This window comes from Bos grunniens, chromosome 21, assembly GCF_055505025.1.
Source record: "Bos grunniens cultivar Pamir isolate PY7600 chromosome 21, Bosgru_T2T1.0, whole genome shotgun sequence".
NCBI classification, from domain to species: Eukaryota; Metazoa; Chordata; class Mammalia; order Artiodactyla; family Bovidae; genus Bos; species Bos grunniens.
In genome coordinates, this window is record NC_141185.1 from 53,323,101 (window position 1) to 53,338,265 (window position 15,165).

Consider the following 15,165-nt stretch of genomic DNA (forward strand, 5'->3'; position numbering starts at 1 on the left):
CATTGGCAGGTGGACTTTTTACCACTGAGCTGCAGGAAGATCTGTATATCCACATATTTACCTTCAGTTAGAACACGTGGAGTTTCAGAGGTGACGATCCCAGGGACTGGAAAAGAATATGCGCTGCTGCTTGTGACCAAGGGAAGTGGACTCTTAGGGTAGCATTGTCTCAGGATCTGAAGACCAGTGGAGATGACAGGCTCCAGACTTTGGTCATCCAGGCAGTTCTAAACAAAGAGAATATCCTATCAGACACCACCATCTTGTGCAGAATCCCTTTGCTATAATGGTATTTTAGGTAACGAACTGCACACAGCCTAAATGCACAGCAAATACCCTAAAGGTAGACCATCTAATCTGAACATTCTAACGTAGCATTTTGTCTAATGTAGAATCTGCTTTGGTCCAGTCTATCATCTACAGTTTTATTTCTCTTTTACAGCTCATATATTACTGGAGTGAATTAAGTCTGAAAATAGACCTGAAAGATTTTCAAGGGAGGCTGCACCTAAGGTAAGACATTGTCTAGAAGAGCCAAGGGAAGGAAAGGAAATGGTATCTTCCTTCAACCACCCATGTGTCACTGTGAATTATCCCCTAAATTAGAAAATGAGCAGCTGAACTGATAGAAGTCTTACTGTTCTCTTTCAGCTATTATCTGAGGGGGAAATATCAAGGAAAATGTAAAATATGAAATCGGAAGAAAGATTAAGAGAATCCCAAGCACCTAAATTAAATAGCATGCCTCTTCTCAAAGCCCACAGTGTCCGTCCCTCTTGGTAGCAAGACAAAGCAAAGAAAAATTGAGTTTGCAAGAGCTAACATTTTGATGCTGATGGAACATGACAAGATCCTGCTTTTCGGGCACCGTGAAAAATCTAAGAACAAGTATACTAAACTGAGAGAAAGAGAGTGAGTTGGGAGTGGTCAGGATCTCTTTGGCAAAAGCATGGCCATTTCCTTCAGTCTCTTAGTAAACATTTTGTCTCCTGATTTGGTACAGAGAGTTGATTAATGAAAGCCTCCAGCATGATATTCCTAAAGGGCTTCCAGTAAGCTCTGAGGCCAATAAGTCATAGCAGGAGATATGGAGGACGCTTTAGAACATTCCACAGAGCAGGGACTGTCTACAGTGATGCCCTGCCTGGCACCTTCAGGCCCACATTACAGGCAGCCCCACAGGAAAGAACATGGAGGGGAAAAAGTTAATAAAATTTAAGCCATGAATTCAAGCTACCCAAATGACTCCAGAGTGAAATAAAAGTAAGCCAACTTTCAAAACAGAAAGTTCTTAATACAATCAAGAATGCCTGGGACTTCCCTAGTGGGCCAATGGGTAAGATTTCACCTTCCAATGCAGAAGGTGTGGGTTCAGTCCGTGGTCAGAGAGCTAAGATCCCACATGCCTTGCAATCAAAAAACCAAAATATAAAAGCAACAAAATCAATAGTGTAACAAACTCAATAAAGACTTTAAAATTGGTCCACATCAAAAAGAAAAAACCACACTATCTCTCTTCAGTGTGCTCAGACAATACCAATCAGGTAACCTGAACCAACAGCAGGCGCACTTTCCATGGAAAATAAATTAGTTGAGGCTATTTCATCACCGAAAGACTTAGTCACTCAGTCACGTGCGACTCTTTGCGACTGTGGCCCACCAGGCTCCTCTGTCCATGGAATTCTCCAGGCCAGAATACTGAAGTGGGTAGCCTTTCCCTTCTCCAGGGGATCTTCCCAACCCAGGATCGATGCCAGGTCTCCTGCACTGCAGGGAGACCTGCAGTTACCATCTGAGTTACCCAGGAAGCCCACTTCATCACTGGGACTGCTCAAATAGTTTCAAGTGCTTAGTGAAAGCTAGGAGGATTGGAAAAAGAGAGAACTGAATGTGGATGATAAAGAGAGGTGAGTGAGGTGGATGACTGATCAGAGGTAATGCTCTGAGTTACAACCTTAGGAGATATGGAGCCAAGTCCAGGCCAGGAAACTTGCTCAAATCTGCCAGGACTCTGGAAGCCAGGTCTATGACTGTCATTGGTTTATTGCTGATGATGGAAACAATGCTTTACTTGGTGTGGGATGGTGCAGGTGAAAAAGCAAGTACAAGGATGGAGTCAAGTCCAAGTGTCCTGTTGGATTAGGCCATGCCATGAACTGACTTTGGGTGACAGTGTCTCCAGAAACCTAGACATTAGGGATAATGTTATGTTGGGTGTCTGCTCTACTCTGGAGAAAACATTTATGAATTTGAAGGTGATCCTTGGACTGATACTATGTATAAGATAGACCACTAATGAGAACCTACTGTGAAGCTAAGGAAGCGCTGCTCAGTGCTCCAGGTGACCTAAATGAGAAGGAAACCAGAAAAGAAGGGACGTGTGTGTGTGTGTGTGGCTGACTCACTTTCCTGTACAGCCGAAAGGAACACACGATTGTAAAGGAACTATGCGCACGTGTGCTCAGTCATGTCCAACTCTTTGTGACCTCATGGACTGTAACCAGCCAGGCTCCTCCATCCATGGTGTTTTCTGGGCAAGAACCCTGGAGTGGGTTGCCATTTCCTACTCCAAATGCAACCATATTCCAATAAAAATTAATTTAAAAGAACAAAGATAATCCTTGAGTCCAAGGTATTGTAACAGAAATGCCTAGATCTTTCACCAACATTTTCCTAGTATGAATGCATCATGACCAAGACCCAGGTGAGGCAAGAAGGGGCTCAGGACACAAAATTTAAGCAGGCATATACCCTCCGGCTCCTGCAAATGCAGGGTAGCCACTTGTGTTGTGTAACATCAAATGATAAGAGTCCAAGATATCGGATCTCTGTGGACAAATATCTCAGAATTGTGGCAAAGGTGACATCTATAGGCACACTCTTCCTGTAACTCTGAGTCATCCACCTGCTACTTGAAAAAGACGATGAAATACAAGACTGCTTAAAATATTCAACTCACATTTAATATCACTGAGTCAGCTGCGGGGTGATAAATATCCTACTTTCATAATACGTAAGTGAAATAGAGGATAGCACACAGCTCAGATCAGAGCAAGGCCATCTGAATCCAAGTCCTTGACTGCACCCCGATGTTCACTGCAGCACTGTTTACAACAGCCAAGACATGGAGGCAACCTAAATGTCCATCGACAGAGGAAGGGATAAGAAGCTGTGGTGCGTGTACACAGTGGAGCACTTCTCAGCCATAAAAAGAATGAAATGATGCCACTTACAGCCACATGGATGGACCTAGAGAGTGCCATACTGAGTGAAGTAAGTCAGACAGAGAAGGAGAAATATTGTATGACATCCCTTAAATGTGGAATCTAAAAAGAAATGATGCAAATGAACTTATTTACCAAACAGAGAGAGACTCCCAGACTTGGAGAATGAACTTACAGTGGCCGGGGGAGAAGGGATAGTTAGAGAGTTTGGAAAGACCATGTACACTGCTATATTCAAAATGGATAACCTACTGCAGAGAACAGGGAACTCTGCTCAGTGTTATGTGACAACCTGGATGGAACAGGAATTTGGGGGAGAATGGATACTATATATGTATGGCTGAGTCCCTTTGCTATTCACCTAAAACTACCACAACATTGTTAACTGACTATACCCTAATATAAAATAAAAAGTTTAATGTTGAAAAAAAAAAACAAATCCTGGGCTGACGAGGACTAACTGTACAACTCAGAACCCTGGTGAGTTACTATACCTCTCTTTTCAACTTCCTTATCTGTAAAGAAGAGATGCTATCAGAACCTCTCTCATAGACTGTGTCTGAATTAAATGAGTTATATGTAAGATGAGTGCCTAATAGTAAACACTCAGTAAGTGAGCTAGGAGGATGCCAGGAGGCATCATTAGGATCATAAAATCTCATAAGAATCTGAAAAGATCTTAGGAGACCACGGCTAACTCACGGCGGAGTCCTAGAAACAATTCTTGCAATAACAAAATGAGATGTTCTAGTGGAAGAGGTGCTCAAGGAAGAAACAGTCCTGGGTTTAAGCTCCAGATCTGCTTCTCACTGGGCTTCCACGGTGGCTCAGTGGTAAGGAATCTGCCTGCAATGCAGGAGATGCAGGTTCCATCCCTGGGTTGGGAAGATCCCCTGGAGAAGGAGATGGCAACCCACTCCAGTATTCTTTCCTGTTGGAAATCCCATGGACAGAGGAGCCTGGTGGGCTATAGTTCATGGGGTTACAAGCAGACTGAGTGACAAGTGCTTCTCACCAGCCAAAGCCATCAGCATCTCCTGCCTCAACTCTCATGGTCTGACTTCTCCCCTTGCCCTGCTAACTCCTCCTCCTCTCATGCCCTGGGATACTCCTCTCCAGTGGCAGCCAGCATGATCCTTGACAAGTTGAAATCTGCTTTGCAAATAATCGTCTCTACCATGTGGGCGTGAGCATTAAGTCCCTTCAGTTGTGTCTGACTCTTTGCAATCTCATGGACTGTAACCCACTAGGCTCCTCTGTTCATCTGATGCGAACAGACGATTCATTGGAAAAGTCCCTGATGCTATGAAAGATTGAGGGCAGAAGGAGAAGAGAGGCTCAGAGGATGAGATAGCTGGATGGCATCACCTATGCAATGAACATGAACTTGGGAAATCTCCAGGAGATGGTGAGGGACAGGGAGGTGTGGCATGCTGCAGTCCAGGGAGTAGCAAACAGTCGGACATGACTTGGCAACTGAACAACAACAACAATATTCCATTGTAAACATGCACCACATCTTCTTTATCCATTTCCCTCTTGATGGACATTTAGGTTGCTTCCATGTCCTGGCTATTGTAGGTAGTGCTGCAACTTTTAAAAAGACTATCATGGCTTACTCTTGTGGTTCTCAAAGTGAGGGTTCCAGATCAGCAACATTAACATCCCCTGAATACTTATGAGAAATGCAGAATCTTGTACCTTAGCTCAGATCTAATGATGAGAAACTCTGGGAGTGGAGTCCAGTTATCTGCATATAAATGAGCGCTCTGGGTGATTATGACACATAATTAAGCTTCCAAACAACCATTCGTAGCAAAGTTTTAGGTCTCAGAAGCTGTTCTGGCTCCAGAGACTGAATGGCCCCTTTATCTGATTATCTCATACAAGTTTATTCCATCTGCAATTACCCATTTCTCAAAATTGGTAACTATCTCAAATTATTTCAGGGCATCCTAGCGGGGGTTCTTTTTTAACCTTACATGCAAACTGTCAGGATTCTTTGTCCTTCCTCATGCAGAGCTCCAGCAAGATCCCAGTATGTTACACACAACCTCACTGCATTATGGACAATGTGATCCTCTGAACATTTAAAGGATGCTCAGAGAATCTGTGCAAGGATGCAGGACCCAAGAAACAAAGAGGTGGGGTTATTGAGAGAGAAACACGGCAAGCAGCGACCTCAGCAGCAAAGTGAAGAACACTACGATGAGCAGGAGCTGTGGGAAGGACTCAAAAACAGTTCTTTCTCAGTCGCTTTCACGCCTAGTAGACTTGTAATGACACCACAAACACCAATAAAAATGGTACAGGACAGCGGTTCTCCAAGTGTGATCCCCAGTCCAGAAGCAGCAGCATCACTTAGGAACTTGTTAAAAACACAAATTCTAGGCTCCATCGCAGACCTACTGAATCAGAAACTCTGAGGATAGGGACCTTGCCACCATGTAGCAGCTTTGATCACACTCATTTTGGAGAACTGAGTGCTTCTGTCCAATGCACTCAATTCTGGTGCATTGGACAGAAGCTTGGACTCTTAAGTAAGACCATGATATATACACTAACATGCACAAAACAGATAGCTAGTGGGAAGTTAATGTGTAGCACAAGGAGCTCATCTCAGTCTCTGTGATGACTTAGGGGGTGGGATGGGAAGGGTGGGAGGGAGGCTCAAGAGAGAGGGGAAAACTAACACAACATTGTACAGCAATTATAAGCCAATTTAAAAAAGATCATCAGTTTCAAATCCTTTAGGTAGATAGTGTTAGTCGCTCAGTCATGTCCAAGTCTTTATGATCCCATGTACTGCAGCCCATCAGGCTCCTCTGTCCATGGAATTCTCCAGGCAAGAATACCGGAGTGGGTTAATGTTCCTTTCTCCGGGGGATCTTCCCGACCCAGGGATCGAACGCGGGTCTCCCACATTGCAGACAGATTCTGTACTATCTGAGCCACCAAATCCTTTAAAAGTATTGAAATCAGAAAGTCTGCATAAGCTGCTATGCCAGTCTTGGGCTATAGTAAGCATTCAACACAAATTTCCTCCGTGACCCCCGCCTCCCGCCTCTTCCATCTCTTCCTTCATTTTCTTCTTCTTCCTCTTCTTCTCCTGCATTTTCAGTGTTATTACCATTAGCTGCAGCAGCAGCAGCATAATATGCAATAGTGGCCAGAATGACATCCCCAGATCCAAGGTTCCCAGGTTGGCCGTCCTGCAGCTCCCGTGCCGTCTCTGGCAGGAGAGGGGAGAGGATAGATGTGAAGCCCCACCTGCAGCACAGCTGCAACAGCATCTGTGCTCAGAGCCCGGAGTCCAGGTGCTGGGAGGCCTGCAGGCAAGAGAAACCTGGCCACCAAATGCAGAGTCTGCCTCTCTCACATCCTGCTTCAGTCCCAACAGTAATTGGAGGCTGGGAGCTCACTGTAAATTTGCTTAATTGAGCAGTTGAGGTCTTTATCGACCTGCTGAGGAACTGCTTCTAGAAGCCTGCTTCTAGGCTCACAGCTGCTTTTATGTCTGGGCTTCACTTCGAATCTTCTCCACCCTCTCTGTGTCAAAGACCTGTACCTCTGGGATCAACATCTTCTGTCTTTTCTGCTCTTTTGTTTTGTTTTTTTTTTTTTTTAAAAAAAAACACAGATCTGAGAAACAGTCAAAAATGCAGAGGGCAGGGGCAGAGGAGCTGGCTGCAGCACACGAGCCAGAGTAGGGGGCTGTGAAAGATCAGCATAGCAGGGGGCAGTTTCACAGGGCTGGGAGAAATTTGAGATTTGGGGAACACAAGCTTACAAAGTATGGTGCAACTTGGAAAAATTCAGAGCATTTCCTCATCCAGAGGGACAGAATGGAAAAGGTAGCTATTTCATGACCGAGAAACTCTGAAAACTGTAATGATGGAGAGAAACCCAGAGGTGATAGCAGACAAAAAAATTAGATATTGGCTTGCAGTGCAATATTATGTTATTGTTTAGAGGGGAAAAGCTTTTTTAAAATGGTTAGAGTCTACAGATAGCATGATTGGAAAACAGCACTCTGGTTGACTGCTTCATTACCCCAGATGTACTCAGGTGGAGAGAAATTGGAAGGTGTCCAGAGAGAAGCAATGAGACAGATGAAGGGAGTACAGAGACTAATATGAAGATATTAAGCATTGTTTGGGCTTCCCTGGTAGCTTAGCTGGTAAAGAATCTGCCTGCAACACAGGAGAACCTGGGTTTGATTCCTGGGTTGGGAAGATCCACTGGAGAAGGGATAGGCTACTCATTCCAGTATTTGTGGGGTTCCCTGGTGGCTCAGCTGGTAAAGAATCTGCCTGCAATGCGGGAGGCCCAGGTTTGATCCCTGGGTTGGGAAGATCCCCTGGAGAAGGGAACAGCTACCCACTCCAGTGTTCTGGCCTAGAGCAATTCCATGGACTGCAAAGAGTTTGACACCACTGAGCGACTTTCATTTTCACTTTTCAAGCATTGTTTAGTCGCTAAGTCATGTCAGACTCTTTTGTGACACCATGGAGTGTGGCCTGCCAGACTCCTCTGCCCATAGAATTGCCCAGGCAAAAATACTGGAGCAGGTTGTCATTTCCTACTCCAGGGAATCGTCCAGATACAGGGATTGAACCCCATTTCTCCTGCATTGGCAGGCAGACTCTTTACCACTGAGTCGCCAGGGAAGTCCAAATAAGAAGACAGAAAAGAACATAATGTGTGTGAAACACAGCTGCTTTGGCCCCAACAGAGGGTGGGTGAACAGATGACGGGTACCTGGGAGACACTCACATTATTCATGGAGAACGTATAGGCAGCCTTGCAAGATGGTGCCTGAGTGTGTGTGTTAGTCACTCAATCCTATCCGACTCTTTGCGACCCCATGGACTGCAGGTCACCAAGGTCCTCTGTCCATGGGTTTCTCCAGGCAAGAATATTGGAGTGGGTTGAAAGTCTCTTCTCAAGGGGCTGTTTCCGACCTAGGGATCAAACTCAGGTCTCCTGCATTTCAGGCAGATAGATTCTTTACCATCTGAGTCACCAGGGAAGCCCACGATGGTGCTTACATTAGCCCTAATCAAGTGAAACTAAGGAATGTGTTATTTGGTTGAAATCCAGGAAACCCTAGACACATATTCCACTGGGGCAGAGATCAGTGACAGCTTTCGTAGGTGCTACTCCCTTTGCTTGGGATGTCCTTCCTCCTAAACTTGGCATGACCGGCTCCCTCAATAATTCAGGTCTCAGCTTAGGTGTCACCCACTCAAAGACCTGATGTCTCTAAGAGAAGACCTTCTCTCTGCCCATGCAGGAGTCACTGTGGACCCGTGCCCTTCCTCTATTGATCCCACAGAGCAATATGAAATTATATTCCAGACTGAATCATTTGCTTCCTTAATGTCTGACTCTCTGTTGGAACATTTGCCCCCAAAAGGTCAGGGATCTTGTCTATCACATTCACCGTGAGGTCCCAATAACTACTCGCTATTCCAATAAACACTCGCCCTCATAAAGCAGTGAAGTCATGGCAGTACCCTGCTAAACGAGATGTGTCTATGTTAACTTATCCAGGCCACGTAGAAAACCTAGATTTTATCACTTTCGTCTTTTTTTTTTTTTTTTAAGAAGAAGGTTGAAACCCAGAGAGATGGAGTCACTGCACAGCAGTAGGCGCCAGATCTGAGATCTGAAGCCAGGTTCTCTAGCTTTAAAATCAGCACTAACACATGTATGTGGAATCTAGAAAAATGGTATGGATGAACCTATTTGCAGGGCAGGAATAGAGAAGCAGATGTAGAGAGCGGACGTGCAGACACGGGATGGGGATGAATCGGGAGATTGGGATTGAAGCATGTGCTCTGCCATGTGTAAAAAAATCCCTCTAGATTGCTAGAGGGAATCTGCTGAATAGCACAGGGAGCTTGCCTCGGTGCTCTGTAATAATCTAGATGAATGGAATGTGGGGATGAGAGGGAGGCTCAGGAGGAAGGGGACACATGTACACATATAGCTGATTCACTGTCGTACAGCAGAAAATAACACTGTAAAGCAACTGTACCCCAGCAACAAAAAAGCAACGCTCTCGATCCCGGCTCCGCTCAGTGTGTACACACTGTGCGTGCGTGCCTGCTCAGTCACTTCAGTCGTGTCCAGTTCTGTGTGATCCTATGGACTGTAGCCTGTCGGGCTCCTCTGTCCATGGGATTCTCCAGGCAAGAACACTGGAGTGGGTTGCCACACCCTCTTCCAGGGGGTCTTCCTGACCCAGGTGTACCCAATTAATAAGTGAGTCAATCAATACATGAGTGAGTGAAGGAACGAGGATTTGAGTCCAGAACATCTGCCCAGAGCAAGAAGCAAGAAACATACTGAGATTTCCCAGCTCTGTGAAGGGTGAGTCCTAAATGACTTCCTTCACATGCCATCCAACTACAGAGGCAGTCCCCATGCAGGTTACCTGTATGGTGCTGAAAAGGATCTCCATGCCCTGAGCTGCCAGGAAGGCCTCCCTGCCCGATCGGAGCTTGGCAATATGCTTGAGGCAGAGCAGAAGCGCCCGGCGGATCGGAACGAAGGAATTGGCCGTGTCGTGGCTGTGCCAATCCTGATGCAGCCTGAGCAAACCGGGGACGTAGCTTCTGTTCACTGCCCTGCGGCTGTTAGACTCTGAAACCAATGGGAAAAGGCAACATCAATCAAAGGCTCTCCTGGCCACACCCCCCTGAGGATGTCCCACTGTGCGTGCGTGCTAATTCCTCTTAGTCATTTCAGACTCTTGGCAACCCTGTGGACTATAGCCCACCAGGCTTCTCTGTCCATGAATAGTGGTGTGAGTTGCCATATCCTCCTCTAAGAGATCTTCCCCTCCCACAAAATACTAATTAATCATAAAAGGATGATATTAATTTTCCAGTGTAGAAACTGGTATCCAGTGGCAGATATCAGCTTAATCAAGTGACCAGGGTCAACAACAGAAGACAAGATGTTCTGAGAAAGACACAGCATCACTTGAGTATCCGTACTATGATATTCCTGAACCAAAATGCATAACCTGAACGTAACCACGAGGAAAATCAGCAAACCAAAGATGAGGGATATGCTGTAAATATCTGATTCACACTTTTCAAAAATGTGAAAGTAGTAAAAGGCCAAAAAAAAAAAAAAAGACCAAGGAATTCAGCTAACAAAGACCAAAAAGACATGACACAGGGATATATGTATACATGTAGCAGAATAAAACTCAATATTCAATATTCAAAAAACTGAGATCATGGCATCCAGTCCCATCACTTCATGGCAAATAGATGGGGAAACAATGGAAACAGTGATAGACTTTACTTTCTTGGGCTCCAAAATCACTGCAGATGGTGACTGCAGCCATTAAATTAAAAGACGCTTGCTCCTTGGAAGGAAAGCTATGATCAACAGACACAGCATACGTAAAAGCAGAGACATTACTTTGTCAACAAAGGTCCATCTACTTAAAGCTATGGTTTTTCCAGTAGTCATGTATGGATGTGAGAGTTGGACTATAAAGAAAGCTGAGCACCGAAGAATTGATGCTTTTGAACTGTGGTGTTGCAGAAGGCTCTTGAAAGTCCCTTGGACAGCAAGGAGATCCAATCAAACCATCCTAAAGGAAATCAGTTCTGAATATTCATTGGAAGAACTGATGCTGGAGCTAAAACTCCAATACTTTGGCCACTTGATGCGAAGAACTGACTCATTGAAAAAGACCCGGGTTCTGGGAAAGATTGAAGGCGGGAGGAGAAGGGGACGACAGAGGATGAGATGGTTGGATGGCATCACCGACTTGATGGACATGAGTTTGAGCAAGCTCTGGGAGATGGTGAAGGACAGGGAAGCCTGGTATGCTGCAGTCCATGGGTTTGCAAAGAGTTGGATGGGACTGAGCAACTGAACAACAATAGCCGATTCATATTACTGAACAGCAGAAACAAACACAATACAACACAATAGCAAAGCAACTGTACTTCAATAATTTTTTTTAAAAAGATATGGCATGTAAGTACAATATATAGTGAGAATTTAGTCCCTGGACCAAAATTATTTTTTTTCTTTCCCTGCATAAGGCATTAGTGAAGCAGTTGGTAAAGTCTGAATAAGGTGTTTAGATTAACCCAGTGCTGCTTTCCTGCTGCAGAGAAGGCAACAGCAACTCACTCCAGTACTCTTGCCTGGAAAATCCCATGGACGGAGGAGCCTGGTGGGCTGCAGTCCATGGGGTCGCTAAGAGTCAGGCACGACTGAGCGATTTCACTTTCACTTTTCACTTTCATGCATTGAAGAAGGAAATGGCAACCCACTCCAGTATTCTTGCCTGGAGAATCCCAGGGACAGAGGAGCCTAGTGGGTTGCCGTCTATGGGGTCACACAGAGTCGGACATGACTGAAGCGACTTAGCAGCAGCAGCAGCAGCTTTCCTGCTGGCTCAATGGTAAAGAATCCACCTGCAATGCAGGAGACCTGGGTTCAATTCTGGGTCAGAAAGATGCCCTGGAGAAAGGAATGGCTACCCACTCCCGTATTGCTTTCTGGAGAATCTCATGGACAGAAGAGCCTGTTGGGAGCCCATGAGGTCACAAAGACTGAGCAACTAGCACACTTAATTACATAGTTTGTTCCCAGGTGGTTCAGTGGTAAAGAATTCACCTGCAGTGCAGGAGACCTGGGTTTGATCCCTGGTCGGGAAGATCCCCTGGAGAAGCATCCCTGGGGAAGGAGAAAGCAACCCATTCCAGTATTCTTGATGGGAAAATTGCATGGACAGAGGAGCTTGGTGGGCTATAGTCCATGGGATTGCAAAGAGTGGGGCACAACTGAGAGACTGGGCATGCACCCACACATAGTATTATGTAAATGCATATTGTTGGATTTTGATAAGCTGTGCTTAGGTAAGTGAATATTCTTGTTTTTAGGAAATCCACAATTGTGAATGTCTATAACTTATTCTCAAATAGTTCAGAAAAAGGATAATTGAGTGTGGAGGAGAGAGAAGAAGGGAAGAGAGATTCACCAGATTTCCATTCCTCTTTCTGGAATCTCAGTGGACTTGGGGTATGGTCATTTGAGCAAACTATAAGACTCAATCCAAATGGAAAGGAAAGGACCCCGAGTGAGAGACATCATGTCGGGAAGGCTGTCGTGTGTAACAGATGTGTTGTGTGTTTTCCTGAAAGAGACTGGAAGCCAGTTTACATAGTCAAGGGGCTGGCTCCATCTGGGAAAGGAATTCCTTGGAGTCAAGCCACCCAACAAGAGACTGGACTCTTATGTGGTGACGAGCATCCTGGCACCAAAAATACCCAGACAGAGGTTGGAAGTCCACCCAGCAGGGAGGTGAGGATGGGGCTTCCTTACGTCCTTCAGGGAGCTGTAATAGTAAGATCTTACAGTGCCTTTCCCCTCTTCCACACCACAACTGCAGTTTCTTTAAGTTTTTACATTGGAGTATAGAAAGTTACCAATGTTACCAATGTTGTGATGGTTATAGGTACATAGCAAAGGGACTCAGCCATACATATCCACTCTCCCCCAAACTCCCCGCCCATCCAGGCTGCCACATCACACTGAGCAGAGCTCCCTGTGCTCTACAATATCGCTGTATAATGGAGTTATTCAGTGGACACACTTGCTATATTTAAAACGGATATATAGCAAGGGTGTACATGTTGTTAGTTGAATGACTCTGCCTGAGAGTCTTATGGGAGGATAAGACCCCTCTGATTGATGTATGGTTTCTTCATTTTCTCAAGATACGGTCTTTTTTTTTTACATTACCTATTTATTTATTCATTTGGCTTCCCAGGTGGCACTAGTGGTAAAGAACCTGCCTGCCAATGCAGGAGATGGAAGAGACACAGGTTCGATCCCTGGGTTGGGAAGATCCCCTTGAGAAGGGCATGGAAACCCACTCCAATACTCTTGCCTGGAGAATTCCATGGACAGAGAAGCCTGGAGGGCTATAGTTCGTAAGATAGCAAAGAGTAGGATCGGAGAAGGCAAGGGCAACCCACTCCAGTACTCTTGCCTGGAAAATCCCATGGACAGAGGAGCCTGGTAGGCTGCAGTCCATGGGTTCTCGGAGAGTTGGACACGACTGAAGCGACTTAGCAGCAGCAGCAGCAGCGAAGAGCGGGATACAACTAAAGTGACTTACATTTATTTATTTGGCGAAGTAAAGTCTTAGTAGTGGCACTTTGGAGAAGGCAATGGCACCCCACTCCGGTACTCTTGCCTGGAGAATCCCATGGATGGAGGAGCCTGGTGGGCTGCAGTCCATGGGGTCGCTAAGAGTCGGACACGACTGAGCCACTTCACTTTCACTTTTTCACTTTCATGCATTGGAGAAGGAAATGGCAACCCACTCCAGTGTTCTTGCCTGGAGAATCCCAGGGCCCGGGGAGCCTGGTGGGCTGACATCTATGGGGTCACCCAGAGTGGGACACGACTGAAGTGACTTAGCAGCAGCAGCAGCAGCAGGACTTCGGATCAATTGTTACAGCAGAAAGGCTCCGTAGTTGAGGCTTAGTTGCCCTGTAGCCTGTGGGATCTTAGTTCCTCAACCAGGGATCGAACCCGTGTCCCATGCATTGCAAGGCAGATTCTTAATCACTGAACCACCAGGGAGTCTCCTCAAGACACAGTTTAAATTCTCTTTGAAGAAACAAAGGGGGAAGAACGGTCTAAGAGACTTCTCTCAACAGCACACATACTCCAGTTTTCATGTTAAACTCCTCACCCTACAGGGCCGGCGGACAACCAACTACCTGTGGATTAGTGTGGACCTTAGTAGATGGGTAGATCCTCTCTGGATTCTGGTTCTCTCTGCCCTTGTCAACTAGGTGCCCTGTATAACTCTAACCAGCTGACTCTCAGGCACAACGGCCCATATCGTGCAGCTCTGCACTCTGACACTACATTTCTGCATTATCCATACTGTTCACACTGGTTTATAGACAATCTATGCTTTTGGCTGAGTGTGAGAGGGAGAGATCCCTTGTGCTGTAATTGGATAAGCAAAGTTTCAGCCCCGAGTCAGATTTTTCCCTAAGACCATGTAAATGCCCATGAGTGAAAAAAAATGACATGGAAATTGTGTTTTATTCCAGAAGGGTTTTCTCATAATGTTAATAGAATTCTCCTTTTATCCTGCTTGTTTGTCAAATTCTAAACTGTCAGGCTTGACTGAGCCCCACTGAGATTTTTTGACCCATTTGTGCAGTTGCTTTCTTTCTTTTTTTTTTTTTTTTTCACTTTTCACAACATTTCATTTAGCCATGACCCTGAACTGAGAGCGATGAGCTTTATTCACTCTGTGATATATTTGTGGTGGACGGTTTAAATCACCTTCATTACCTCCTTTAATGAATTATTCTTTTGTATCAAAAATATTTCCCATCTCGGCTGGTCGTGGCCACAGAGCACTGGAGTTTCTTTGCTGCCTAAATGAGGTTCCAGCCTAGCCAATATCTGATGTTTAAAAGAAATTGAGGATTAAGTAGGAGGCATTAAAGGAAAGTATCGCCTGCTAAAAAGATGACAGAATGGCAAAAAGCAGTGCACAGAGGCCCCGTGGGCAGCGAGAGGTTAAGCATTTTTGTCTTTCGTCTATTTTAAAAGTATGAGACTAACAATGTGTTATCTTCATGACCTTCATCTCCAGTTTTGTGGGGAGGGGGAGGGAGATACTGGGGGGGGGGGGATCTTTAATTGTCTCCTAGAAAAATCCCTTATCAAATCCCGATGATTTTATTCATGGTTTCCTGCTAATCTTCAGCAAGCTGTCCTGTTTACTAACATCGAAAACCGCTATACCTCTCCCCCACCCTCTACCCTAAATCAGTCAGTCTTTCTCTGGGGATGGCTCGGGAGCTTTGCAAAAGTCAATATGCATCTCAAACCCGACAAGAGGAGGGTCATCAAGCTGAACCAA

At 45.3% G+C, this 15,165-nt stretch overlaps 1 protein-coding gene across 1 annotated transcript in view; it reads right to left on the bottom strand.

Annotated features, from left to right (window-relative positions):
* The window catches only part of AGBL1 (AGBL carboxypeptidase 1), a 916,524-nt gene that overhangs the window by 747,219 nt on the left and 154,140 nt on the right, over window positions 1-15,165 (bottom strand). Inside the window, exons 7-8 of the mRNA XM_086364678.1 lie at window positions 9,667-9,875; window positions 62-227 (exon numbers count right to left, since the gene is read on the bottom strand). Coding sequence (XP_086220804.1) covers window positions 62-227; window positions 9,667-9,875 — 375 coding nt within the window. The remainder of the gene's footprint in view (window positions 1-61; window positions 228-9,666; window positions 9,876-15,165) is intronic.